A 27,941-nucleotide genomic window follows, 5' to 3' on the forward strand; every position below is an offset into this window, starting at 1 on the left:
GTCTTCCTGTCTTTTGAGAAAGCCTGAGCTCATAGAAGATTCCATTCTGAGTGTCCCCAAGGAGAAGAGGAGAGGGGACTTTTAGGGAAACCAGGTTAGCAGGGAAGTCTCCCAGGTAGAGAAAGGGAAGGGAGGCTGCAGGCCATGGAGCAGAGGAAGCAGGTGTCTGTCCCTGGCAGCCCCAGGGAGAGGTAGGGGCCTCAGCAGGGATTGCCTCATAGAGCCCAAACCTGAAAATCTTTGTGGACTGGAGCAATGGCTGTGGCCTCAGTACCAGACAAAACCCTGACCAGAGGGTTTTTTGCTTGTTTGTTTTTGATTGTTGTCTTTTGCTGTAGGAAAACATGAGTCCTTTGGAATTACCTAGCTAAGAGGAGTCCAGTGGAGACTGAGACTGAATTTCCCGGCCGGGCAGGGGCTCACGCCTGTAATCCTACCACTTTTGGAGGCTGAGGTGGGCGGGTCGCTTGAGTTCAGGAGTTCGAAACCAGCCTGGGCAACATGGCAAAACCACGCCTCTACAAAAAAATGCAAAAATTAGTCGGGGGTGATGGTGCTCGCCTGTAGTCCCAGCTACTCTGGAGGCTGAGGTGGGAGGATCGCCTGAGCCCAGGAGTTCGAGGCTGCAGAGAGCCGTGATCGTGCCACTGCACTCCAGCCTGGGTAACAGAGACCAGTTTAAAAAATAAAAAAAAAGATTGAATTTCCCATCAGCCTGGAAGATTGGGGTTTGATTTTTGCTTGATTTAAAGGCAATACATAAATGAGATATTTTGTGCTACTTATTTTAAGCTCTTACACTTCTCGCTTTATATTTTGGGGTACTTGCATTTTTAGTGGTGTAATTTATTTGTCTAGATCTGTTTGCCCCTTAACCTGTAAGCTCCCAGAAGGGTCGGGATATCATGGATGTTCCAGCACATAAGCTCATTGAAATGTGCAGGTCGACTGGGGTTGGGGGAGGTCTCTTCTTGAGAGCTGTGGTCTCAGGATAGAAACTGGAAGGGGGCGCTTTTGAGATGTTAGGATTTCGGGGAGACAAGCTGTGACTCGGGAGTAGGGAAAAGTGGATTTTCTAGACGAAAGGTTAGGAAGAATCTGGGAATGGGCCGACTTGGGCACCAAGGGGGTCCCTGGCAAGCCCCGCCCCGGCCGGGGGACCGGCGCGGAGTGACGCAGCGCGGTTTGGCCGCTGTGGGGCGCCGTAGCCCGCGCCGTTGTCAGGGGAACGGGCCCAGCGCCGGACGAGGCCCAGCCAGTCTGGGCCTGGCCTGGCCGCCCCTCCAGCCTGCTGGAGCTGGAGCCGGAGCCGGAGCCGGAGCCGGAGCCGGAGCCGGAGCCAGAGCCAGAGCCCGAGGACTCACCGGCCCAGTCTCCGTCCGGGATGGGGCCCCGCTCCCGGGCGCGTTGCTGCCCAGTCCCGGGGACCGTCCCTACCGCGAGGGTCTGAGGCGCGGCTGCCCCGGGGAGGGTGGAAGGCCAGGCGTGGGGCCCGAACCTCTGGCTGACCTTGGCAGGGCCCATCTGGCACGGCCTTCGCGGCGCGCAGGTGAGGAGTCCCCGCCCGGTTTCTCACCTCGGAGCCTGGCTTGAGCCACGGGGTAGCGGATGCTGCTGCCTGGTCGGCTGTGGGCTCGCTTCCGCCTGGAGCCGGTGGCCTGAGTTCCAGGGCCCGGGCAGAGCGCGGAGCTTCCTTTTAGCATGCATCAAGTTCGCAGATCTTCCTTGAGCGCTTACTCTTTGCCAGGCTCTGTGCCAGGCGTGGGCACAGAGGACTCCGAACAGACATGGCCCGTCTCCAGAACCCAGAGCATTAAGGAAGGGGGCTGGGAAGCCGATGTCATACATGACTAAAGTGATTTCAGGTCGGGTTAGGCTCTTTGGTATTGAAATGGAGGGGTTGGTCATGGAGGGTCTGTTTTAAAAGGAAACCATGGGAAGAGTTTTAATTTTTTCTTTTTTTTCTTTGAGACGGAGTTTCGCTCTTGTCACCCAGGCTGGATGGAGTGCAGTGGCACCATCTCGGGGTCATTGCAACCTCCGCCTCCCGGGTTCGAGCCATTCTGCTGCCTCAGCCTCCCGAGTAGCTGGAATTACAGGCATCCGCCGCCACGCCTGGCTACGTTTTGTATTTTTAGTAGAGACGGGGTTTCACCATGTTGGCCAGGCTGGTCTCGAACTCCTGACCTCAGGTGATCCACCCGCCTCGGTCTCCGAAAGTGTTGGGATTACAGGCGTGAGCCACCATTCCCGGCCAATTTTTAATTTTTTTTGAGACAAGGTCTCTCTTTGTCATCCAGGCTGGAGTGCTGTGGTGTGAACATGGGTCACTGCAGTGTCCGGCTCCCGGGCTCAAGCGATCCTCCCACCTCAGCCTCCCAAGTAGCTGAGACTACAGATACCCGCCACCACGCTCAGCTGATTTTTTAAGGTTTTGGTAGAGATGAGGTCTTACTATTTTGCCCAGGCTGGTCTCGAGCTCCTGGTCTCAAGGCATCCTCTTGCTTCAGCCTCCCAAAGTGCTGGGATTACAGGTGTGAGCCACTGCAACTGGCAGAAGAGCTTTTTATTTTTTGTTTATTTTTATTTTTATTTTTGAGACAGAGTCTTGCTCTGTCACCCAGGCTGGACTGCAATGGCATGATCTCGGCTCACTGCAATCTCCACCTCCCGGGTTCAAGCGATTCTCCTGCCTCAGCCCCCCAAGTCTGGGATTACAGGCGCCTGCCACCACACCCAGCTAATTTTTGTATTTTTAGTAGAAACAGGGTTTCAACATGTTGGCCAGGCTAGTCTTGAACTCCTGACCTCAGGTGATCCAGCCACCTTGGCCTCCCAAAGAAGAGTTTGGATGAGTTTCACGTTTGAAAAGCTCACTTCACTCTGGCTGCTGAGCAGCATGGTTGTGACAGACATATCGGGAAGTCAGCTGAGGGCCATCCTAGTTCTGCCAATCTAGCTGTGCCTCCTAAAATAACTCATTTAGTGTCTCTGAGCCTCAGTGTCCTCATGATGGGAGTGGGTGTTCTGCATGTTTTTTATGAGGAAGTGAGAGGCCAGTCACATCTGAAATCAGTGACTACAGGGATCTACAAGAACAGTTGGAAATGATAGGACCTTCCTTAGAGCTCTATGAGGATTGAATGAGTGAATTTCATTGAAGCAGTGCCTGGCACAGAATAAGTGCCCTCTAAATGCTGGTGTTTGTTATTATCATGGAAACACTGTAGGAGAGCGATGCTGGAGGTTTGGATTGGGGTAATAACAGCAGAGATGGTAAAAAAAAGTGGCTTGACTTCCTGTACTGAAGGAGAGCTGGGTTCAGACACGGGTGAGGGGTGGTCTCTGCTTTTGTGGAACTGGTGGTTCACTGTGGGAGATGGGTTTGTAAACAGATAATCACGATGAGGTGCAGTAAAAGCAACAGTGGTGCTTAATTAGCCAGATTGTTTTGTTTTGTTTCTGTTTTTCTTTCTTTGTTCTGTCACAACTTTGTTCTTAATGACTGTTGCGTGGTGGGTGTTCCCCAAGGCTGGCTCCTACAGTCATATGAGTTGATTTCCTGGTTGAAATCAACAACCTTGGCCTCTCTTCATTGGCCTTGTTTCTATTCTGTGTTACTCCCTCCTTCTTGTCCCCTTTCCTTGGCTTCATTTGTATCCCACACAATTTGCAGTGGTTGCTTCAGGAGGAGAATGGCACAGAAAATGTTTGCAAACCATGTCAACTCAGGAATAATTGGGGTTTCAAGCTTTTCTTGCCATAGCATCAGACTTTTTTTTTTTTTTTTTTTTTTTTTGAGACAGAGTCTCGCTCTGTTGCCCAGTCTGGAGTGCAATGGCGTGATCCCAGCTCACTGCAAACTCCACCTCCTGGGTTCAAGAGATTCTTCTGCCTCAGCCTCCTGAGTAGCTGGGATTACAGGCACCCACGACCATGCCCGGCTAATTTTTGTATTTTTAGTAGAGACGGGGTTTCACCATGTTGGCCAGGCTGGTCTCGAATTCCTGACCTCAGGAGATCTGCCCGCCTCGGCTTCCCAAAGTTCTGGGATTACATGCATGAGCCACTGCGTCCAACCAGCATCAGACTTCCACCTGTTGTTTATGAGAGAGAAAGTGAGGGCCCAGCCACGTCTGAGACCAGTGACTTGAGAGGTCTTTGGGAACAGCTTGAAGTTCCAGTTTAATTTTTGGTAGTTGTGTGATGCGCATCCGTTAGTTGAGCTAGAGCTGCTTCTCAGAATTTTAAGGCCAGAGACCTCTCTGGCACCTGTGGGGAATTTTAATAAACAAAGTACTCGTCCCTAAAGAATCTTTTGTAAATGACTTTTTGCACTGTAAAAAAACTGTGTACCGTGAAGTGTTTTCTTTCTAGCTTCCCTTTAGGTAGTTCAGCTGGGCATCTGTTAAATCTCAGTGAAAATTTTTTCAAAAGCAGATCCTGGGGGAAACGGAAAGTTCATTTAGGAATACTCATAGATAGAAAATCTCCCTACTGGGCATGGTTGTTTACACCTGTAATCCCAGCACTGTGGGAGGCCAAGGTGGGAGGCTTACATAAACCCACGAGTTTGAGGTTACAGTGAATGGTGATCGCACCACTGCACTCCAGCTTAGGCAACAAAGCAGGATCCTGTCTCTTAAAAAAAAAAAAAAAGTAGGTTGGGTACAGTGGCTAAGAGGCTGAGGTGGGTGGATCACTTGAGGTCAGGAGTTCGAGACCAGCCTGGCCAACATGGTGAAACCCCGTCTCTACTAAAAAAAATTCAAAAAGTAGCCGGGCATGGCGGCGGGCACCTGTAATCCCAGCTACTCGGGAGGCTGAAGCAGGAGAATCACTTGAACCCAGGAGGCAGAGGCTGCAGTAAGCCAAGATCGCACCACTGCACTCCAGCCTGGGCAACAAGAGCAAAACTCTGTCTTAAAAAAAAAAAAAAAAAAAAAGTGAAAGAAAAGAGAAGAAAATCTCTCACATGGAAACCACAAGTCCTCTAGCAAAAGGACAAGATGCATGGGAACAAAAGTTTCCTGTGGAGTGCACTTTCCCTTCGGGTTCTGGGAGTCTCAGGTAGCTGAGTTGGCTGTGGCCAAGAATGAAGCAGGTCCTGCCTAGCAGCTCCTCTATTGTGCTCTCTGATTGTGTGATTCCAGCTTTGACAAGATCCCTAACAGTTCATAGGAAGTTCTGTGGCTTTTCCTCATAGCTCTGCAGCCAAGCGTCTTAGAATTGCTTTCAAGAGTGAGAAAACATTTCATTAAAACCAAGCCCCCTTGTTAGGCAGGAATTCTTTGTCTGGCATGATAACAGGGCTCTAGATCACATAAGTGTGTTTCGTCCACAAGGCAGCTCAGTGGGGCCAGGAAGGCAGGAGGTGACATCCCCTAATCATTTGTTATTTGACATATTTTTTTTTTTCAAAAGCAGTACATGCTCATGATAAAAAATATATATATATTTGAACAGTTCAAAGGAGTACCAGGAAATGCAATTTCTGTCTTACGGCTCTTGGACCACTAGATCTCCTTCCTAGGGGCTGCTCCTGTGTTTGGTTTCTTGCATTTCATTCTGGAGAAAATCTGTGCATATAAGACTGTAGATGTCTATCCATCCCCGCCCCCCCCACCTTTTTTTTTTTTTTTTTTTTTTTTTTTTTTTTGAGACGGAGTCTCGCCTGTTGCCCAGGCTGGAGTGCAGTGGCACGATCTCGGCTCACTGCAACCTCCGCCTCCCGGGTTCAAGCGATTCTCCTGCCTCAGCCTCCTGAGTAGCTGGGTCTCCAGGCCCGCACCACCACGCCCAGCTAATTTTTGTACTTTTAGCAGAGATGAGGTTTCACCAGGTTGACCAGGCTGGTCAGGAACTCCTGACCTCAAGTGATCTGCCCTCCTTGACCTCTCAAAGTGTGGGGATTACAGGTGTGAGCCACTGCGCCCGGCCACCTTTGTTTTTATTCACTTGGTAGCTCCATCTACAAGTGTTCTTCATCTTGCTTTTTCACTTAATTGTGTATCAAAGATTACTTCATCCTTTTTTTTTCTTTTTTTCTCCCTTGTTTTTGATGCTGCCTAGCATTTTATTGTATGGATGTGCCATAGTTTATTTGTATTGTCTTTTGTCCTTTATTATTGCAAACAATGCTGCACTAAATCTTTGTGAGTATATGTATAAGATAAATACCTAGAAATGGAATGTCTGGGTCAAAGGGCATATATGTTCTAAAGTTTCGCCAGACTTGGACGTTGCCAAATTGCTTCACTGAACTTTGTTGAAAGATGAGTACAGAAGAGATCCAAAGAAGTGGATCTGTGAAATTTGCCCCAATGTTCCTCAATCTGTGAGTGGCAGCTCGGGAACCAGAAAAGGGCTCTATTCCAGGCTCAGCCCTCTTCCTTTGATCCCACCTGTGTCTCCCCATTGGCGGTGCAAGGTCCTCCAAGCACCTGCTTCAACCCCGTCGCTTTCTCCTCTGACCCCATCACCCTGCCCTCCCAGTTCCTTGTCCTCTCCTGGCAAACCCTCTTTAGTAATTAACTTGATTCTGAAGCCCTCAGGTAGCTTGCAGGAATCCAGGGATGCCCACAGTCTCTCCAGGGCTGGTACTTTTCGCTTTGAGAATGCTAGGCATGAATTTCACAACAACATTCCTAAATGTTTTTTTGTTGGGAGCAGAGGTGGGCAGGAGGAAAGTGGGTCACTCATGTAGCTATAATGTAGTTCATGATGAGAACTTAAAATGTTAAGATTTCCTTCATTTGACTTAAGCATATAAATTAAGGTACCCAGGCAGGGCGTGGTGGCTCATGCCTGTAATCCTAGCACTTTGGGGGGCCAAGCTGGGTGGGTCATCTGAGATCAGGAGTTCTTGAGACCATCCTGGCCAACATGGTGAAACCCCGTCTCTACTAAAAACATAAAAATTAGCTGGACGTGGTGGTGCCTGCCTGTAATACCAGCTACTTGGGAGGCTGAGGCAGGAGAATCGCTTGAACTTGGGAGATGCAGGTTGCAGGGAGCTGAGATTGTACCACTGTATTCCAGCCTGAGCGACAGAGTGAGACTCAGTCTAAATAATAATAATAATAATATAATAATAATTAATTAAGGTAGCCTAACCTTATATTGAAAACACCATCTAAGGCTTTTAGCAAGTGAATGTTAACGTGAACAGATTACTGTCATCCTGCCAATGGCTTTCACCTTGTGGGGGACAAGGGAGGGGCCTCCACAGCCCCTCTTGCCTGCCTTAGAAGCCACATGGGTCCTTGGCTTACCCAGGCCACGGGACACCCTCCTTCCTGTCTTCCCTTTATTCTGGCCAGCCTAATTCTCTATGGTTTGTTCTGTGGCAGTAAAAGGTACATGAAGAATGTTTTCCGAAGGCCGTGTACCTCTGAGCTTTGCAAAGATGCAGCTGGGGGTAGCCAGGTGGGCAGCAAGGAGCTTGTGGGCTTCACCGCCACCTTCTGACCAGTTTCTCCCAAAGCACAGGGCTGCTGGGCTCCCTGCTGGGCCGCTGTGGTGCCGCTTCCCCCATGCCCTCCTCCCCACTGGCTAGAAAGTTTTCCGAAGCACCCTGAGCCATTGGGTCACTCTCATGCCTTCAGCCTGCTTTGCCTCCATGTGGCTCTTCCAGCAGTGCCCATGTGTCCTCACCTGGCCTCCTAGACCCCTGTGATCTGAGCCCCGCAACTCCGGTCCCATCTCTCACTGGGTCCTGCTGTCCATTCCCTCCTTCCCCCATCCCCCACTCCCACCACCTGTCCACCCTTTGTTCTGCCACATTGGATGGCTGGCCCTTGCATGGGCTGCCAAAATGCCCATTCACCCACTGCCCTGGTATCTGTTCGTGTCTGTCCGGGTCCCAGAAAATAAGCCCCTGAGGGCACGCACCCGGTCTCATCTGTGTTTACATCCTAAGTGCGCAGGCTGGGCTCCGATAAGTGCTGACTGGCCAAGGTCAGAGGGTGCCAGCTGGCCACGTTGTTGGGGAACGGAGCCACATGTCTTTCAATCTGGTCTCCTAGAAAAGTGCTGAGAGGGGAGCAACAGCCAGAGAAGTCCTGGGGTCTGATGACAGTGCTTGGTCCCATCCATGGGTCTGGGAGCCCCATCTTGGATTCTCTCCGACCTCCCAGCCCTTTTAATCAAAATCTTTTGGGCCGAAGGAATTTGTAGCCACCAACTCTGCAGGAGAAAATGTCGTCAGTGAAGAGTGGGCTGGCCTGGGCATGCTTCTGGGCCAGCCTGGGCGTCTATTCCGGAATGCTGCGTCTGCTGAGGGAGGTCTGCCTGGCAGCACCATCGCCACATCCACAGCCTCAGACAAGTGCTCCCTTCCTGGGCCAAGGGGGTATCCTGATTTGGAGTCAGAGCCATCCCCAAGGCTGTATGTGGCGGGCACCTGGCTGCAGCTGGTGACTCCTCCTGCCTCAGGAATCCAGGATACAGCAGCACTGGGGATGCCTGTGGCTGCTGCCAGGCAGTGGGGCCAGATCAGCCGCATGCCTCTGTTTTGCTCTTTGGAAACTCCTGCAAGGTGTAGGGTTGTTCAGGTTTGGGGATGGCAAAAGGAGAGCCAGAATTTAGGAATCCAAATTCATGGATTCCTTTCAAAGTAGTTGCCCTAGTGATGGTGTCACTGGAGAGCTGATGTGCAAGCCACAGAGATTGGCCCCAGAGCAGAACCATCCAGCCCAATTGTATTCACAGGGCTTGACCTGATGACCTTTGACAATTTCCACAATACAAGGACAAAGATTTGCTATCTTTGGGGACAGGCAAAAGAAAGTGAGGGCTGGGATAGTGGGTCATGCATGTAATCTCAGTGCTTTGGGAGGATAAGGTGGGAAGATCGCTTGAGCCCAGGAGTTGGAGACCAGCCTGGGCAACATAGTGAGACTGTCTCTGCAAAAATAAAAAATAAATAGCTAGGCATGGCAACACGCCGCTGTATTTCTAGCTACTCAGGAGGCTGAGGCAGGAGGATCACTTGAGCCCAGGAGATTGAAGCTTCAGTGAGCTATCATTGCGCCACGGCACTCCAGCCTGGGTGACAGCGCAAGATCCTGTTTCAAAAACAAAAAACAAAACAAAGCAAGGCCGGGCACGGTGACTCAACGCTTATAATCCCAGCACTTTGGGAGGCCAAAGCTGGTGGATCTCTTGGGTCCTGAGTCCAGGAGTTGGAGACCACCCTGGGCAACATAGTGGGACCCTGTCTTTACAAAAAAATAAAAATTAAATTAAAAAAGTAGCCAGGTGTGGTGGTGCGTGCCTGTACTTGCAGCTACTCTGGAGGCTGAGGTGGGAGGATCACTTGAGCCCAGGAGGTCAAGGTTACAGTGAGCTGTGATGGTGCCACTGCACTCCAGCCTGGGCAACAGAGCAAGATCCTGTCTCAGAAGAAAAAAAAAAACCCTGAACCCAAAACCAAAATACCACCAGTTGAATCCCTGGGGGAAAACTAAGTCCTCCATTTAGCTTTGAGATGGGACCACTCAGAGGTCACTTCAAATAATGCTCGGCTTGGCCTGCAGGAGGCTCTAAACCTCAGGTGGGCTGAAGGGCAGGGTGGCTAGGAGTGTCTGGCAGTCAGGGTGGTAGCCAGCCGGCAGAGGGAGATGGGCTGCGGGAGGCATGGGTTCATGACCCTGCAGAAAGAGGTCAGGGCTGGATGGATGGAAGGCAGGGGAAAGCGGGCCAGATGGCTTAGGGTGGACCAGGATTCCACACCATTTACTGTGCCCACGTTTCCTTTTATTTCAGATGTTTTCAAGTCAACAAACATTTACTGAGGATCTACTATGTACAAGGTACAATTCTGGGTGCCTGGGGGAAGGGACATAGGGGACAGAGATGAATAAACCCCACCCAGCACATTTGCTGCCTTTGGGGAAAGCTGTCCTGACGGGGGCAGACATGAGGATTGCAAAGCGTCCCAAATGGCAAAGTAATTTGCCCAACAATGACTTAGCATAAGGGCCCCCTGACTCAGGGCATCAGGGAAAGCTTCCTGGATGAGGCAACGCTTGCAGTTGGCTCTGAAGATCAAGCCTCATTCCGTGGATTGAGAAGTGAGAAAGGTGATCCAGGAAGATGCACTGAGTCGGGGTCTGCGGCACCCTTTCTGTTTAGGTTCCCTGTCTCATGGGCAGGGGCTCCTGAAAGGAGAGTTCAGCTACCAGGGTTTTAGTCCCAGCTCCTGGCCTTCCCTCCACGAGCGCAGAGCTGGCCTGCCTCCCAGGTGTGGTGCTGCCTGCCCGGGTTGTTGTCCCATCTTGGGCCCATATTCTGGGGATGGGGGTCTTCCTCCTATAGCCCACCCCGTCTTGCCTGACATTCATCCCTGGCCACTGGGCCAGCTGTCCGGCTAGAGGGTGGTGGGTGGAGGGGGTGGTTGATGCCATCTGGTGTCTGGCTCTGAGTCCAAGGGCATTAGCCCACCTTTCTGTACAAAACTACACCAGGCCCAGATGTACTTAGAGAAACGTGGTCATTTCTGCTGCTGAAGGGAACTAAAGAGGAATCCTTCCCTTCCTCTCATGTGCTGGCCCCTCCCCAGCTGAGACCCCTCAGGCAGCATGGGGCAGAGCTTCAGGCTCCCCCAGTCCTAAAGGGATTTTCTGTCCACCATGGGGCAGAGGGCAGATCCTCTTTCTGGGCACCCCATTCCCCGTTTCCCTGAGCAAAGGATAGCGGGGGTGTCTGACACTTGCATTTGGACCTCAGGAAGGAGGTGACTAATCCTAACAGAATCAGCATGTGTTCTCATCACTCTGGCCCCAGCCTGATATTGTTACCAGATGAGAACATGTCTTATTGGGTTTAACTGTGATGGCTGTGGAGACAGCACTTTGAGTAACAGGCAGCAGCACTGTGTCCTGAATAAACCCTGGGCCCTCCTACCTTGTCCTGGCCAGGCTGGGGCCAGGGTTTGCTTTGGGCTTTGAGACAGCAGCCCACTCCCACCTTCTCCCCACTGCTCATCTCTGTTGTGCTAGGACCCCAGTTTCCCTGGCAGAGTAGCTGTCGCAGCCTACTTCCCCTGTGCTGAAACTTGGCTCCAGCCCGGCCTCTTGGGCTAATGCTCTCTCTACTGTTTCTCCCTCTGGAGATGAACATCTGCAACAAGCCCTCCAACAAGACGGCCCCTGAGAAGAGTGTGTGGACAGCGCCGGCGCAGCCCAGCGGACCCTCCCCCGAGCTGCAGGGCCAGCGATCCCGCCGGAATGGGTGGAGCTGGCCCCCTCACCCGCTCCAGATTGTGGCCTGGCTGCTGTACCTCTTCTTTGCTGTGATCGGCTTTGGGGTCCTTGTTCCCCTCCTGCCTCACCACTGGGTGCCCGCTGGCTACGCTGTATCCTTGGGAAAGTGTAGGGCTGGTGTGTGGAAGTGGGGAGGCAAAGGATGGCCGGCACAGCGGAGGCCCAAAGCCGGGTTCAGAGCCTCGGGGAGCACAGTCAGGAGAATGCAGCAGGGCGGGCCCAGTCCTGGGGTCTTGCTGCTTCCCAGCCTGCCTCCAGCCTCCACCTGACCTCTCCACCTGATAGGATGAGTGGGCATGCCTAAAATACCTAGGAGCATGTCAAGCCCTGCAAAGATGTGAATCCTGTCCACAGAGGCACCACAGGAGCAGTCGTAGAAGGAGGAGCGTCAAACCATCCTGACGCTAATTGTGTTCAGAGCGAACAAAGGATGAAGTAGGGAGTAATTAGTCCATCTGTCAAAGAATTTTTCACTTTTCAAAGAGTCACCGTAGAATTCTTTTACATAGTAAGTGTCCTGGTGCCTTAAAATGTGGTTTTATTTATGGACAGACTGTGCCCAGGACTGTTTATGGGCACATTGATTCTGTACATCAGACCCTTTTAGAGTGAGGTTGAATGTGACAAGAGATGGGATGGAGATACCCTGGATGCTTCTGGGAATAGTGACAAACCCGGACTTGCCTGAGCCCAGTGGTGTGATTGCCCCTTCCCTGGCCACAGCTCCCAGGAGCAGAGGATGTGGCTGCAAGGCCAGGGGTTGCAGTGAAGCAGGCATCTCTGTGCTCTTTTCCGGAGAGTTCCTATTTGAGTGTCCTTCACAAAGATGACTCCTGTGGGGAAGGTGAGGGCGGCCTAAGGGTGGTTGGCAGGGATAAGCCTAAAAGCCTGGGACATCGAGCCTGTGGTGAGCTCTGTCCCTGCTCAGCACCTTCAGAGCTGCACAGGACCGAGCAGCTCCTGCCAGCTCTGTGGGTCTTAGCCTCCTCCTCTGTCTGATGGGAAGGCTCCTACCTGGAGCACTTTAGGATATATGTGAGCACTAGAATTCATTAAGCCACAAATGTGAACATGCTCTTTTAGGAAACCGCAAAGCTCTGGGCTGGTGAGTGACAGGGTAGGTGTGTGGAGGGGGACCCTAGAGGAGGTTGTCATCCTCAGACACAGCAGTGCCATCTGGGGTCTTCTTGTTCACTAGAGCCCAGGGGCTGGTCATCAGCTCTGTGAATGGAAAACTGGACTTTGCCTGAGGTGACCAACAGGTCTTAGTGCTGTTAAGTCATGGGACATGGGAATGTGTCATGGGACATTCCTCCTGTGATCTGGAATGGACACGCCCCTCACTAGGGATCACCTGGCTTCCTCCCATCAGGATACCTGGGAAGCCAGATTAACCAGATGAACAACCCCATGGCTTGGACAAGTAGAAGCAGATCAAATCATGATAAACAGAAGGCAGTAGCCTTTATTGAGCCCTCACATGTGCCAGGCCCTGCGTCAGCCACTTTACATGAATGATCTCATTTGGTCCTCATAGTAATCCTGTAAGGAGGTATTCTCCCCATTTCCTAATGAAGAAGCTGGGCACAGAGGTTCTGTGACTTCCTGAGATCACATAGCAGGCACCCAGTGAGGCCAGATGGGCTGCCCAGGAAGCCTGACTGTCCTGAGAGGGGCGGGTTGAGGGCTTTGTCTCCACATTCAGGGTTCGTCTGCTTTGAGCATTGCAGAGGCTCACAGAACCACCTGGTTCGTGCCTGACCAGCCTATATGCTCTCCTTCCTTCCATCAAGCCTTCTCCTTTCTGCAGGCTCTCTCAGGTCCCCTGAGGAGTGAGGTAGGATCATAATGGGTACCAGGTACCCACCTTGGGCCTGGAACTGGCCTGGGCCTTCGGGATGCAAGCTGAGCCCTAGGGTGCTGGGCCCCCAGCTGAAGGGAAGGCTGGTGCACTGGAGATGGTGATCACGCCACATGGTAAGTGCAGCAGACTGTGAGGGCAGGCGGAGGCCACCTACACCAGCATCACCGCATATCCACAGGCACACTCGCAGCCTGTGGCTCCCCTCCTCCCCTGCCCCACCTCTCCCCACGTGCTCTTGGCTCCTCCCCCTTCCTTCCTCACTTAAATCCAGTCAGTCATCCAGCCCTGTTGATTTTGCCTCCTAAATAGACACTGAATTGGCTCCTGGTTTCTGCCACTGCCAACTGCCTCTCTTCCCTGGATGACCGCTGAGTTTCTAAACGGGTCCCCCACACACACTCTCACCTCGGCCAGCCCCCATCTGCATTCCTGCTCTTTCCAAAAACCAAATCTGATAATGTTGCGCCCCAGCTCCAAGCTTTCTAATGGTTTCTTCCTGCCTTAAGCAATGAGGCTCAAGGCCGGGTGCGATGGTTCACACCTGTAATCCCAGCATATTGGGAGACCGAGGCGGATGGATCACCTGAGGTCAGGAGTTCCAGACCAGCCTGGCCAACATGTGAAACTCCGTCTCTACTAAAAATACAAAAGTTAGCTGGGTGTGGTGGCGCATGCCTGTAATCCCAGTTACTTGGGAGGCTGAGGCTGGAGAATCGCTTGAACCGGGGTGGGGGGGTGGAGGCTGCAGTGAGCTGAGATAGCGCCATTGCACTCCAGCCTGGGCAACAGAGGGTGACCCTGTCTCAAAAAAAAAAAAAAAAAAAAAAAAAAAAAAGAAAAGAAATGAGGCTCAACATGGCGTCAAGGCTCCGCATTCTGGACTCTGCCTCTCTCCCCCATTTCCTCTGATGTGATTTTCCCTGTCCTCTTCTGTTTCCACGGCACTGGTCTCTGCCTGGAAGCCCCTTGTCTCTCTCCCTGCTCCCAACACCCAGCTAAATTAGAGGCCGAGAACTAGCAGCCTATGGGCCAGTCCAGCCTGCAGATTTGTTTTTTTGAATTGAAGGATAGTTAACAAAGAAAATGCACAGATCTTAATGTTCCTTCTATAGGCATGTTTTTTAAATTATTTATTTCCTTAACATTTAAACATTGAGAGATCTCACATAAAAACCCAGACTTCTGGTTCCTTTTGAGAAGCCAGAAATTGGCCACACAGACCCTCATTCTTGCAAGACAGCTGTGAGCTGGAGGCACACTTCAGCCGAACTGCTGGTGGGCATTCCACAAGTTCCCCATAGCCACAGTCCCTAGCCAGGCCCCCTTTCCTCTTTACCTGCCAGGTCCCTAGAATCCATTCCTCTCCAAGTCTCAGCTGAGACAATACTTCCTTAGGTAAGCCTTCTGGACCCCTTCAGACTAGATGAGGTCACTTGGTTATAAACTGGCATAGTCCCACGAACTTTCTTCATTGTAATTAACCCATTATTTGATTGATATCCATGTTTTTGGGCAGGAGTGGTGGCTCATGCTTGTAATCCCTGCACTTTAGGAAGCCAAGGCAGGCAGATCACCTGAGGTCGGGAGTTTGTGACTAGCCTTGGCCAACATGGCAATACCTTGGCTCTACTAAAAATACAAAAATTAGCCAGGCGTGGTGGTGAGCGTCTGTAGTCCCAGCTACTCGGGAGGCTGAGGCAGGAGAATCACTTGAACCTGGGAGGCAGAGGTTGCAGTGAGCCAAGATCGCGCCATTGCACTCCAGCCTGGGCAACAGAGCGAGACTCCGTCTCAAAAAAAAAATCCATGTTTTCCACCAGACTGCAGTCTCTTCAGTGCTAGGGACTCTTGCCCCTGCCATATCCCTCAATGCCTGTCACACAACAGAAGACCTCAGTAGACAGGTGAATGAATGACCCTGGGGGTGAGGCAAGAGAAGAGTTGGAGCAGGCAGGGAGTAAATATTTGCCCTCATTCAGTGTCTAAAGAGTGGATGGCATGGTGAGCACAGTAGCTGGTGATAGCAGAGAGGTTTGGGAGAAGCCAGAGGGAAAGGGACCTTAGCACCGAGCGGAGGAGTGAATTTCAGCCAGAGAGCTGTTGAGACCCACTGTAGGGGTGCAAGCAGGGAGGGCTTTGGGTCTGAGCTTTTAAAAACTTACTCTGCAACCATGTGAAGCATAGACTCAAGGGAACTCAGACAGGAGGCACAGAGTTGGGAGGCTGTAGAGTGGCACAGGCGAGAGATGAAGACTTGACCATAGGGATAGAAGGGGTAGTGATGGCCACAGGATTGTCTCTCTTAGCTGTGCTGTGGCACATTAGGGCGGAGCCTGGTTTATGCGGATATGTAGAGAAATTTGGCTGCTGGGAGGAGGAGGAAGGGAGGAAAAGAGATTGGACAGCTGATGAATGAAGGATGGCAGATGGATGATGGGTAGAGCATGAATGATGGAGGAATGATGTCTACCTGGCTAGCAAGAGGACGAGTGGAATTTTGGGCTGAAGCGGGTGTGATCAAGGGAGGGAGAGTGGATGGCTGCCTGGGTGGAATCTATGGGTGAATTTTTACACATCAGACTTTGTAGCAAATTGTCAGCAAACTTGTCTCCTGCATTTGGCCCAGTCATTGAGCAGATAGGTCCTGGAAGAGCTGTGTTTCAGCTTCAGAGACTAGCCATGCTGCCCCTGGCCAGGCCCTGAACATGGCAGGCCATCCCAGACACTCAGCCCAGGATTCCAAGTGCCTAGATTCTTGGTAGGGGAGGTAGCAAGTGTCTGAACCCCTGTCTGCAAGGGGTTCTCCATCTAGCCCAGCTACTGAAAAGGGGGGTGGCTGCATCCCTCTTGGAGGTGACTTCCTGTGAAAGCAAGATAAGGAAGCTGGGACTTAAACTTCAGGTTCTTGGACCTTAGGTGGGGTTGATCTCTTTCAGTCTCACATCACCATTTGGAATCTGAAACCAGAAACCGGCCTGAGGTCAGACCAGCCAGGGCCTGCACCAGGCCTGGAGCAGTGAGGCCAGGACCCTGTGATTGAGCACCTAGGTGGCGACAGCAGGCACTGCTGGCTGGCTGTGGATTCCTTTCCTAGATGGCCCCTCCCTCTTTCCATTTGGGGCACAGGGGTTACCTGGAGAGGTCTGATGAGGAGGCTTTGGGGGACTGGAGGTAGGAGGTGGCACAGGTAGAGAATCTGCACAAAGCGGGCTGGCATGGCAGTGGGGAGTTCTCTGGCTGCAAGGAACGGGGCAGGACTCCCAGCTGGCAGAGTGGAGTGAGTCTTTAACCTGCTGGGCCAGTGCATGGGTGCCATCTTTGCCAGCCACCTTGTGGTGCACCTCACTGCCGTCTCCATTGATCCAGCAGATGCCAACGTGCGGGACAAGAGCTATGCAGGGCCCCTGCCCATCTTCAACCGAAGCCAGCATGTTCATGTCATTGAAGACCTGCACTGCAACTTGTGCGACGTGGATGTGTGAGTGTGTGTGGGTGCTTGTGGCTGCCGAGTGTGCTGTGGGGTGCATGGTGGAGAGGGGGTGCCAGGACTTCACAGCCATCCCTGATGCCTCAGAACCCTCATGTTTTATGCAGTCAAGAACCTTGATGGCGTGACAGAGAATTGGGTTCCTGAGAAGGTGAGGAGAAGGTGATTGGAAACAGAAGATGAGGAGTAGTATTCCAGCAGTTAAAGGAGGAAACATTTGGCCCTGCCCAAACATTTCTAATGAGCGGCTCTGCCAGTGACACCCCCACATCTCTCGCCAGTATTCCCATATAGGGGTGGGCAGGGGTGTTGATGCCTGAGACTCACTGTGTGCTGAGCTCTCCCTGCAGCCACCCTGCATGGCTTTCTCACTTCATGGAGGAGGAAGAGCCCAGTGCTTAGAAAGGCTGATAGGCCAGACGCAGCCACTGATAGCGAAGCCAGACTCACATCTGGCCGGCCAGGCCCCTAAGTAGATACTGCTAACCTGGGGTCTACCCAGGAGGAGTCTGAGGCCCAGGGGGGCCAGGTGGCTTGCTCAGGTCCCTCTGCTAACGTGGAGGAGTCACTATGTGCTGCGCCCCTGCCACCTTGGCTGGTCCCAGCTACCTCTCTAGGAGCCCCTCTCCACCCTTCTGGAGCCCCCCAGTCTCCAGGTCTCGGGTGGGCGATCAGGGATGGGGACATGGCCCAAGGCCATCCCCCCGCAGGAAGCCTGTTGAAGGGGTCTGTCTGCAGACTGAGCAAGCCCTTAGCCTTAAGGCGCTAAGGACTTGGACATAAGGCCATCCTGCCATTCACTGGGCACCCGCCAGCACACTTTCCGAGCAGCTGCTCCAGCAGCTGCTGCCCATTGCAGGGCTCTGCCCTGTTCTGGGGGAGGGGTTGTGCCTTTGGGCCTTCCCGGATGCCTCCCTGGGCTGAGAGACTCCCCTGAGCCCCTGTGGTGAGCACCTGCATACTCATGCGGATGGCAGCCTGCGCTTCTTTTGCCTCTTTTCTCTTAGTCCACACAAACTGAAGTTTCTGGAAAAATGCCAGTACCATTCCCATAGAATGGCAGGGAAACGGGCCCACTGCCGGAGGTGTCGGGAAGGGCAGTGCAGGCCCTGGGCCCCCCACCTTGCTGTCTGCAGCTCCCTGGGCCCACACCTGCATCTTCTGGCTTCTCTCGGGGTCTTTGCTTGGAAAGGACGCCCGTTTTCCGTTTCATGGTGCATCAGCTAAGCGCACAATCCCAGAGCAGGAGGGGTGCACCTCCTTACCCTTCCTGCGGCCTCCGGGGTCCCCCAGCTCTTCGAGAGCGCTGCCTCCTCCGGGGAACCCACCCCGCAGCGCCTGCAGAGGGCGCGCGCGCTCCTCATCGCCTCGCTCGGGGCTGTCTCAGGCCTGGCGCTTGGTCCCTCCACGGACCCCACTCAACCGCCCCGACCAGCTGGGCCGCAGAGCGGGGAATGAGCCGGCCAACCGCGCTGTGCCCCCTCTCCCTGCAGGAGCGCTCGCTCCAAGCACTGCAGTGCCTGCAACAAGTGCGTGTGCGGTTTCGACCACCACTGCAAGTGGCTCAACAATTGTGTGGGCGAGCGGAACTACCGGTGAGGACAGCTCGGCCGCACGCGGGCCTCGGGATGCACTGTCTGAGGGTGGGAGCCACAGACCTTGCAGCCCGCCTGGCAGGCGGGCGGGGATGGGGATGCTTCGAGGACCTGTGCCCGTTTTATGCGGGGGTGCTGCCCAGAGAGTGATGCTCCTGGGTGCCGGCTGAGATGGCCAAGGGTGGGCCTGGAATCTTCCACCGAGCTGGCCCAGAGAAAGGTGGGCTGCTTGATGGGGTGGCCACCCATCTTCAGTTTTGCCGTATGCCTTTGGCTTCTGAGGAGTTGGGGCTGTGGGGTCACCCTCAGCCCTCTGAGCCCATAGCAATGACCCTACAGCCCCAACTCCTATGGGCCCTCCAAGGCTGGAGCTCCCTGGAGCTGACAGCTACCCATGGCTGGGCCCAGGCTCTTTCTACACAGTGTTGCATCCGCTTTACTGGGCGTCCTGCTCCTGGTGCTGGTGGCCACATATGTCTTCGTGGAGTTCTTTGTCAACCCCATGCGTCTGCGCACCAACCGACACTTTGAAGGTCAGTTTAGGCTCTGGACCTATTCTCACCCCCAACCCTGGTCACCTATCACGTCCCCGGCTGAGCACACGCTGCTTGTGCCTTGCAGTCCTGAAGAATCACACGGATGTGTGGTTCGTGTTCCTGCCCGCCGCCCCCGTGGAGACCCAGGCCCCTGCCATCCTGGCCCTAGCCGCCCTGCTCATCCTTCTGGGCCTCCTGTCCACAGCCCTCCTGGGGCACCTGCTCTGCTTCCACATTTATCTCAGTAAGTGCCTCCCACACCTGCCTTCTGGAGCGCAGGAGTCCTCAGATTGCAGGAAGGTGCCCAGTTGGATGGTGGACCCTGAAACCGTGCCCCTGCCCAGTATGGGCTCGCTATGGTGGCCGGGTCTCACCCGATGGCTTTGTGTATTTGGGGACACTGGTTTCAGCCTGGGGCTAGTTGTCCTCCCTCCTGTTCTGAGGTCCAGGGTCCCCCTTCCACCGCACTGAGCCCTCTCCTCCCCCCACCAGTGTGGCACAAGCTCACCACCTATGAGTACATCGTGCAGCACCGCCCACCACAGGAGGCCAAGGGGGTTCACAGGGAGCTCGAGTCATGTCCTCCCAAGATGCGGCCCATTCAGGTATAGAGGATGAGGGGTGGGAGGGGGCCTGGGTGTGGGGGGTGTTGGGCTGTGCAGCGAGCAGCCAGTGAGGAGACAGGGCAAGAGAGGCAAGCCTGGAACAGCCTCTGGGGGCGGGGGTGCTGGGGGCAGCGGAGACTGGGCTTGTGCTGAGCGTGTGTCCGCTCGCCCAAGCATGGGCACAGCCAGAGGGAGCCCTGTGTTTCCCGGACCCCACGTACACACCTGCCCAGGTGCCAAGCATGCACGGTAGGGCATGGGATGTGGGAGCCTGGAAGCAAGCAGGTTGGGGCTGCAGCAGGAGAGAGAGGGATGGACCAGCGACGGGGTCAGTGATGGGTGGCCAGGATGGAGCCATCACTTCTCCTCATCCATGACCTTGAACGCCTATACCCATTACCCTAATTTATGCTTAGAACAGCCTCTGTTGCAGATGTGCATACTGAGGCCTAGAAGGTTAACCATAAGCTGGGTCTGGGAAGAGTTAAGGTCTCCACGCTCTGGCCGGCCTGGCCAGGCTAGTGGCTGACCAGCCTATCCCCATTCCCACGCCCCATGGCTTCCTGAGGTCAGCAGCTGGGGTGGGGGTGATCCAGTCATCAGAGGAGCCCCTAGGGACTAGGAAGGCGGGCCCCAGGCAGGCTTTGCTGGGGGAAGGCTGAGCCCTGGATCCCGAGGCCTCATGGCAACTGGACACAAACAGAGGCTGGTGGGTGGGTTGGGGAAGGCCTAGGACCCTGCCTCTCCTGTTCTTGTCACCAGGGCTGGACACTGCTTGTGGGCCAGGCTGCCAAGACTGGGCAGGCCTGGGCCTGGGGTGTGCTGGCTATGGGTGGCGACTCCACTGTTACACCACCGTATACCTGCCCTGGTGCTGGGCTCTGATGGTGGCAGCTGTGCTGGGGAGAGGGTACTGTTTCCAGCCCCACATCAAGAGGAGATGGAGGCCCAGAGAAGTAGGCAGGAGACTTTCTCAAGCCTCATAGGCAGCACCCACTGAGGCAGGGCGGGCCCTTTGGCCCTGCCCTGCCAAGGCTTTGGGGCCAAATGTGGCCACAGCAAAGACATTTAATTTCTGTTCTGTCCCTCTGCAGTGACTTGAGGGAGGCGAACCTGGGGGACAGGAGTGGTGTTCTTGTCCCCTTTTACAAAGCAGAAAGCTGAGGCTGAGGGCCCAGTACCATTCAGGAATATACATGGTTTTGAAGGTCTCTGAGGAAGTATCCTCTGGACAGCCACGGCGAGAGAGGACAGGGCTCTGAGTGGGGACTCACTGGGGACGCTTTCAGACTTCCTGAGCTGGCTAGGGCCTGGCGCCTTTCCCATCCTGGCCCCTCAGCTTCTGAGACCTCCTCTACCGCTGCCCCCTCCTCTGCTTCCCCCTCTGGAGCCTAGGGCCCCCCAGTGGGCTTTGCCCCTCTGCTGACCCTGGAGGGTCACTGAGTCCACACTGGGGCAGAAAAGAGGTGTGGGGGAGAGTGATCTTGAGGTCTCCAGTCTCTGTGACTGGCCTCTGACCCCTGACCCCGCGCTCCTCAGCCCAGGCTGGTGCCCCCACACCCCTCTGCAGAGCAGCAGCCAGGGCAGAGGTTGGGCGGGGCCGCTGGCTGGGCTCCTCCCCCAGATCTGTCAGGGCCCTGCAGGCAGCCACCCACCCCCACCCCAGCAGGAATGCGGGAGGGGCCCCTCTCTGGAGCCGTTGCCCCCAAACATAGGCTTGTTTTAGAGACGGCCTTGCTGTTACAGTGTCCTCTCTGCATTAGTCAGGACGCCTCCGTCTCCATGGAAACGGCTGCTGAACTGGCGACAGCTGTCCGGGTGCTCCCGGCAACCCCTCCCCCCTCCGACCCTGCCCGGGACCCGCCCCCATCCCGCACCACGCCCTTCCCGGGCCTGCTTTCCCCTGGTTTTTGTTTCCTCACCTGGAGTCCTCCTGGGCAAAGCTGGGGCGAGTCCTGCGGGCGGGCGTGCAAGACTAGGCCACTCCTGCAACCCCCTGGCTTCAAGACCCCTTTGCTTTCAGGGTTCGCGTCTGCACCCTCAGGGTTGCTGTGAAGATCAGGGCTTGCCCATAAGCCTGGTGCCCAATGGGGCTGTGGCTCTGTTTGCTCCACCACCTACTACCTTCCCTTTTGGTGTAGTGGCAGGGAGACCACCGCATGTGCATTTACGCAGCCCCTTCTCGGCAGCCGGGATCGTGGCTGGTCCTCTGTGAGGGCGAGGGGTGCGCCCAGGACTCAGCTCTGCGGGAGCTGGTGGATGCACACTCAGGCCTGTTTCTCAGCCAGGGGAAAACAATTGGTTCAGAGGCTGGATCCCTGGGGACGCCAGGAGCAGGTGCGGGCAGCTCTGAGCTTCCCACCACTCCCTGGCTGAGCCTCTCTCAATTGGGCCTATAGACCCATGGGGGCTGGGAGCCTTCCCGCAGGAGGCAGAGGCTGAATAGATGAGGTAAGGACCTGGGGATGGGGCAAGGGCCAGAAATGGGTGTTTTAAGCCTTACCCTACAGATGGGATTTTCCCAGCATGGCTGGGAGCCTGGCATGAGGCCTGAGATGTCCCACAGAGGCCAGTGAGGGCAGGACTGCGTGAGCTTAGGGCTCAGGAGGCTCGGGAGCCACACCCCGCCTCCCAGCCTCCTTGACTTCCACCTTCCCCAGGAGATGGAGTTCTACATGCGGACCTTCAGACATATGCACCCAGAGCCCCCTGGCCAGGCCAGGCCAGCAGCAGTGAATGCCAAGTGAGTGCAACCTGGGCATGTGCCACTGGGCGTCTCCAGTTAGCATGGCAGGGCCATCGAGGCAGGAGAAGGGGGTAGGCTAAGGTCGGGGCATGGGTCTGGCCCTTCTCTGAGCTAACAGGAAGGGAAGCTTCTCTCAGCACCTCCAGTGGGGAGGGATTTGGGGAAGAGGCCCCAGGCTTACCCTCCTGCTTCCCCCTCAGTCCCTCCCAGTTTCTTGCCACCCGTGGCCAAGCGGAACCTCCACCACCCTCTTCCCCAGACACTCTCGCCCTGCCTCCCCGGATCCGACCCCAGGTAGGAGGGACTGTGCTGGGCCTCCGGTCCAGGTGGAGTGGGGTAGAAAGAAGCCTCTACCCTGGCGCTCGCCTCTGCTTCTTTTGGCGATGTGGGGCCCTCAGTCTCCCCCGTGTCTCTGCAGAAAAAGAGGAAGAGGCGCGTGTATAAAGTGCGAACTTCTGAGACCTCGGATCCGGTGTCGGGTGAGTGCCTCTCCCTCCCTGTCCGGGTCCTGCTCTGGGAACTCGAGGGAGGGGAAGGCAGAGCTACAAGCGAGCGGCAGCCACTGGGCTCATGTTCCCTTCACCTGCGCAGGGCCCAGGGCCCCCGGCCGCCGCTCCAGCTCGTCGACGGATTCCGCGGACGCCAGCCCTGTGCACGCCGCTGGCCCTGCCAGCGCCTACCACTCGGCGTCGGCAGAGTCCGTGGACGAGATTCCAGTGGCGCAGACGCGCCTGGGCAGCGCCGCTCTGGCCGCCCCGCGGGGCCGGGGCCGACAGCCCACGCTGGCGCGGCAGGCGCGTGCGCCCGCCGTTTTTGTGAGCCCGAGCAGCGGCAAGCCCAGGGCGCCAGGCGGCCGGGAGGCTGGTCTGGCTTAGCTGGGCCAAGAGGCCAGAGGGCCGAGTTGGAGCTGCCGGCCCGACTCTCTATGCAACACCCCATCCTTGCCTCACCGAGTGCACTTTAGGGGCCCCTACGGCCGGCGGGATCGGCCTCCCTCCCCCACGACTCAGCAATACCCGCCCCACCGGCTGTGATGCTCCAATAAACTTTTGTATGCTTTTGCGGACGTCGCGCTTACTTTCTTAATGGCAGGGGCCATGGGCCATCCAGAAGCCCGACCCTGGCCAGTCGACCGGGGGCGGGGAGGAGGTCCCTGTACAGTAGGTAGCCACCCAGGCTGCCCTGTGGAGGTGCTCAGGTGTGGCTCGTGGTTAAGAAAGGCCTTAGAAGGCGGCCTGGAGGAGGTTATTTTTCTTAAAGATGGGCTTTGCACTGGGAAGCAGAGAGAAAGCAGGCTTTGGGCTCCGAAAGCAGCAGTGGGCGCTGAGGCTGCGAGGCCGCGGGGAGGTGGCGGCGAAAGGAGGGGGCCGAGCCCGGAGGTCCCGCAGCTTTTCCCTGGCAGAGGGCTGCCGTCGAATGCCAGCATCCTGGGTCTGGGCGAGCGCGATTCGCTCGTGGGGAGTCCCCTCCCTTCTTCCCCACTGCTCCAGGCTCTGAATCCTACCCAAGAGAGCACGGGAGTTGTGGCCTGGGGGTGCCACCCGTTCAGTGGATGGCAGTGCTCTTGAGCCAACCGTAGACCCCTGTCACTGAGGGAGAGCTCCTTCCCGATTCCCCAAGCCCCACCAATGCCCCGCTCCAGCTCCCCAATGGCCTCTGGTTGACTCTCTGGGGGGCTGGATCTCCCCTGGAGACTGGGGCTGCTTAGAGCTTTAGGCACATCCCAGGATGGGAGGCTGTTTCCTCAGGGGGCCGTCCGAAGGCGCCCCGAACTGCAGAGCGCTTGTCTCGCCGTCGCGAGGACCTCGGAGTTGCGGGGGAGGGGCGGGATGCGGCTCTCGGAGAGGCGCGGGGAGGGCGGGGCCTCGTGGGCGGGGCCGGCGTGACCTTGGTCACTCTCCCGCCGAGACAGCCTCGGGGGTGGGACTCGCTGTCTCTATGGAGACCGAGAAACAGGGGATAATACGGCGGAGCCGCCTGGGCTGCAGTCCCACCCGGGAGCTTGCAGGGAGCGGAGCTGCGGAGCTGCCTGGTCTCCCTCATCCATCTGTCCATTCCTGCGTCCTTCTGTCCGTCCGAACGCACACTTCAGGAGCAGCCGCGAGGTAGAAGCCCATAGGAGACACAGATGCCCGCCACCCCAATCAGTATCCTGCACGATGAGGGTTGGGGGGAACAGCTTGGAAAGGGTCCCAACCTCCGGCGGTCCCAGCCGAGGAGCCAGCTGAGCGGCCCTGCCCTGGCCCCAAGCATTCTGCCCTGCAGCCCCCACCTCCTGGTCCGGCTGATTGATGACTCCAGCTGTCCCAGTGGGAGCGGGACGGGTGGCTCCAGTTCACGGGTGTGGCCACTCCATCCATGGCCTGCAAAACCCATGGGGCTGCGGCCTGCAACCCAGCGCCAGCTGACTGCGCTGAGATGACCAAGAATCCATCTTTCCACAGACAGGAGTGAGCACTGCATGCAGGATCCACCCAGTGCTTGGGCCAAGCACCCTGTGGCATCCAAGCTCCCCTGGACGTTACCCTTGGTGAACCAAGTGCGGGTCTTGGGGTCCCTGGTGGGAGGTTGCACCCAGGGAAAGGGAAGGGGAGTGCAGTGTGGACTGGGGTTGTGGTCCCTGCAACGCAGGAGCCACCGGTGCTCACAGTCCCAGAAACTGCCACTTAGGGATGGGAGTGTGGTCACTGGGGAGGAGTTTTCGGTGGAAGATGGGGCAGCCGGGCGGAGCCCAGGCTGTGGTCACTGGAAGCCCTAGTGTAAAAGGCAGAGCTAGAAGATGGTTGCTGAGACTGAGGGTGTGGTCAGGAGGTGGCAGTGGAGGAGGGGGATGTGGCGGGGAGGTCTCTACACAGGGGATCTCCGCATAGTACCTGGGAGTCTCATAATGTTAGTGTGTGGATGTGGACTGGGGCCTTCACTGCAGGCTGAGGGTGTGGCCAGAGGGCTGCAGGTGTGTGGACAAAGGGGTGCTGAGGGTCAGGGTGCCTTGATAAAGGGCTGTGGGTATTGGAGGGGGTCAGTGGCTGAGGCTATGGTCAGGGGTCTCAGGAAAGGATGCAGGTTTGTGGCCAGGGGCCTCAGCCCCAGGGCTGCGGGTGTGGGGATGGAGAAGGCTGCTGTGCAGGCTCAGGGTGTGGCCAGGGGTCTGCAGTGGAGGGCTGTGAGTGTGGGGGGCACTTCAGTGCTGGACTGTGGGCATTACTGGGGTCGGTGCAGGTTTGTTAGTATATATGTGGGGGCTGGTGGCCGAGGGCTGTGGCTGTGGGTGTGAGGATGGAGGATGGAAGGCTGAAGGTATGGCCAGGGGTACAAGGCCCAGGGGGTGGCAGGCGAGGGCTGAGTGCACAGGGTTGCTGGGAATGTGGGGGTGTGTGGCCAAGTTCAGGGCGTGGCCAGGGGAGGTCTGAGGTGTAGACATGAGGAAGTGTGTTTCAGCCACAGCCCCACTTGCCAGCATGACTCTTGGGGTTCGTAACTCTACAGCCCCCACCCTACTAGCCCCCAACCTCCTGCTCCCCCAAAACTCCACAGTGGGAGGTTACAGCCCCAGTCGGTGGCAAGGGGCCAGGAAGCCACGGTTATGCCCCAGGCGCAGGGAGTGCTGGCGTGCCCCACCCGTGGGCCCCAGCTTCCCAGCCCAACCCAGCCCCTCAGCACTGGGAGCTTCTCCCTGAGCCGCCCTGACACCATCCTGCCCTTAGCAACATTCTCCAAGCAGCACCACCCTCCCTTAGCAACCGTCTCCAGGCTTCACAAACTGTGGCCAGGCCAGCCCCAAGCTCCCGCTCCCCTCATGTTTTTGTTTAACAGCAAATAGTAACAAGGCCTTGCTGGGCCAGCTGCACCCCTGCCCAGGGCATGCACCCATGCCCAGACTGGCTCTTGCTGGGTCCTCATGACCCTTATGGAGATGCCGTCCTCACCAAATGCCTGCCTGACCAGCAGCCTGGCCTGGCCCCAACCCAGCTTGGCATGGAGCTTCCAGGGAGGGGGCCTGCTCTGCCACCCTCACTTCCACCCAAGCAGGCCTTGTGCCAGGGCCAGACAAAGCCAGGGCCCCAGCTGCTGCCCTCACAGTCTTTCTGGACAGTGCCACTCTGTTCCCAGCCTGCTGTGGGCATCATTATTTCATCTGCTGAACCCTGCTGAGAGCCAGGGCTGGCATTAGTGACAAGACCGTGCCTCCCGGGGCTCTTCCTTGGGGCTCTGTGGCCCAGGGCGACAGTGACTGGTCCCTCTCCCCAGGCAGCTCCAGCACCAACTCTGTAACAGAACCTGCCCAGGTCTTGCAGGTTTGAGGTAGAGGCTGGGATGTTCTGGGCTTGGGGGAGGGGAAGGGCAGATTGGCTGGGAGATGACCCAGGTGGGTCTCTACAGGGTGGCATGGCAGCGAGCACAGACATCGCTGGGCTGGAGGAGAGCTTCCGCAAGTTTGCCATCCATGGTGACCCCAAGGCCAGTGGGCAAGAGATGAATGGCAAGAACTGGGCCAAGCTGTGCAAGGACTGCAAGGTGGCTGACGGAAAGTCCGTGACAGGGACCGATGTGGACATCGTCTTCTCCAAAGTCAAGTGAGCCCTAAGCAGCCCCTGCTTCTCATGTTCCCAGGAGGTGGGGAACTGGGGGGCTGGAACCAGGGAGGACATCAAGAAGGGGTCAGGGGAACACCATGATCACGAAAGTCATTCTTCCAGGGCAAACCTTATCTATTGCCCTCCAGAGGTGCTGACCCCCGCGATTTCCCCAAACGTGGGAAAGAAACGCAACTGCATAATTTGTGGTGGCAGTGACTGTGTTTATGCTTTCCCCTGGGGGAGAAAAAAGAAAGGGGAACCCTCATGGTGCCCACATACCTGGCAGGGGGAAGTCTGCTCGGGTCATCAACTATGAGGAGTTCAAGAAGGCCCTGGAAGAGCTGGCGACCAAGCGATTCAAGGGGAAGAGCAAGGAGGAGGCCTTCGATGCCATCTGCCAGCTGGTGGCAGGCAAAGAGCCAGCCAATGTGGGTGTCACCGTAAGTGCCCTGCTGGTCTCAGATGGCCACGGAATGGGGTGTGGGGAATCGTGGCTGTGGGTGGGAAGGGCTGGGCTCCCTCATCAGGTGCCCCTGGGGAAACTCTGTCCAAACAGAAAGCAAAAACAGGGGGTGCTGTAGACCGGCTGACGGACACCAGCAAATACACGGGCTCCCACAAGGAGCGCTTCGACGAGAGCGGCAAGGGCAAGGGCATTGCAGGACGGCAGGACATCCTGGACGACAGCGGCTACGTGAGCGCCTACAAGAATGCAGGCACTTACGATGCCAAGGTGAAGAAGTGAGGCTTGAGAAGACCGCCCTGCCAAGTGCGGCTGCCCCTGCCAGAGGCTCAGGCCTGGATCTAAGGGGCATGTGGAGCAAGAGATCCTGGTCCCCTCCCTGCTGGACCTGCCACCCAGAGCTTCCTGCCTAGTCCCATGGGGCCGGCCTACCAGGCCTCTGACCCAGGCTGCTCTGCGGCCCCTTCCTCCTCCTCTTCCCGCTCCGACTTCTGTCCACCTGGGGACAGTCTGTGCCTGTAGCCTCATGACCCCAACCCAGCCCCAGGCATGGCTAACCCCTGCCTGCTTGCCTCCTATTTAAGCTGCTGCTCTGGCCAAGTGCCTAATTTTAACCCAGACCTCAATAAAGACACCTTTTGTATGGTACGTATCACCTTTTGACGATGACGGGGGAATGACATTCACACCCCAGTGACCCCCTCAGGGTCATCACCCCGCTGCATGCCACACACTGCTAATCTCTCCCCTTCCCCTGGCAGCCTTGCCCAGAAAAAGGCACTCATGAGTCCCCTTCTGTTA

General features: G+C 56.1%; 2 protein-coding genes across 10 annotated transcripts; both read left to right on the forward strand.

Annotated features, from left to right (window-relative positions):
• Positions 1–1,206: 1,206 nt before the first annotated feature.
• Positions 1,207–23,166, forward strand: ZDHHC1 (zinc finger DHHC-type containing 1). Of its 7 annotated transcripts, none has more exons than XM_055298566.2 (12): positions 1,207–1,549; positions 9,769–9,815; positions 11,117–11,359; positions 16,434–16,609; positions 18,112–18,213; positions 18,622–18,746; positions 18,835–18,993; positions 19,242–19,354; positions 22,015–22,097; positions 22,301–22,394; positions 22,519–22,579; positions 22,692–23,166. In XM_055298566.2, exons 2-12 carry the CDS (start codon positions 9,807–9,809, stop codon positions 22,973–22,975), a joined length of 1,449 nt encoding a protein of 482 aa, XP_055154541.1. In that variant the 5' UTR covers positions 1,207–1,549; positions 9,769–9,806; the 3' UTR covers positions 22,976–23,166. The 7 variants fall into 7 exon arrangements, with proteins under 7 accessions (XP_055154541.1, XP_055154540.1, XP_055154542.1 ...); XM_063611772.1 differs by having other exon boundaries at positions 1,217–1,865; XM_055298573.1 differs by lacking the exons at positions 1,207–1,549; positions 9,769–9,815 and adding exons at positions 13,078–13,244; positions 14,475–14,526 and having other exon boundaries at positions 11,216–11,775; positions 16,068–16,609.
• Positions 23,167–24,039: 873 nt separating this feature from the next.
• TPPP3 (tubulin polymerization promoting protein family member 3) lies at positions 24,040–27,788 on the forward strand. 3 transcript variants are annotated; one of them, XM_055298600.2, is made up of 5 exons: positions 24,040–24,205; positions 24,545–24,639; positions 26,481–26,674; positions 26,964–27,117; positions 27,234–27,788. In XM_055298600.2, the coding sequence occupies exons 2-5, from the start codon at positions 24,562–24,564 to the stop codon at positions 27,420–27,422; spliced, it is 615 nt and encodes a 204-aa protein (XP_055154575.1). In that variant the 5' UTR covers positions 24,040–24,205; positions 24,545–24,561; the 3' UTR covers positions 27,423–27,788. The 3 variants fall into 3 exon arrangements, with proteins under 3 accessions (XP_055154575.1, XP_055154576.1, XP_055154577.1); XM_055298601.2 differs by lacking the exon at positions 24,545–24,639; XM_055298602.2 differs by lacking the exons at positions 24,040–24,205; positions 24,545–24,639 and adding an exon at positions 26,254–26,402.
• Positions 27,789–27,941: the final 153 nt, after the last annotated feature.

This window comes from Symphalangus syndactylus, chromosome 11 (assembly GCF_028878055.3).
Source record: "Symphalangus syndactylus isolate Jambi chromosome 11, NHGRI_mSymSyn1-v2.1_pri, whole genome shotgun sequence".
Classification (NCBI taxonomy): Eukaryota; Metazoa; Chordata; class Mammalia; order Primates; family Hylobatidae; genus Symphalangus; species Symphalangus syndactylus.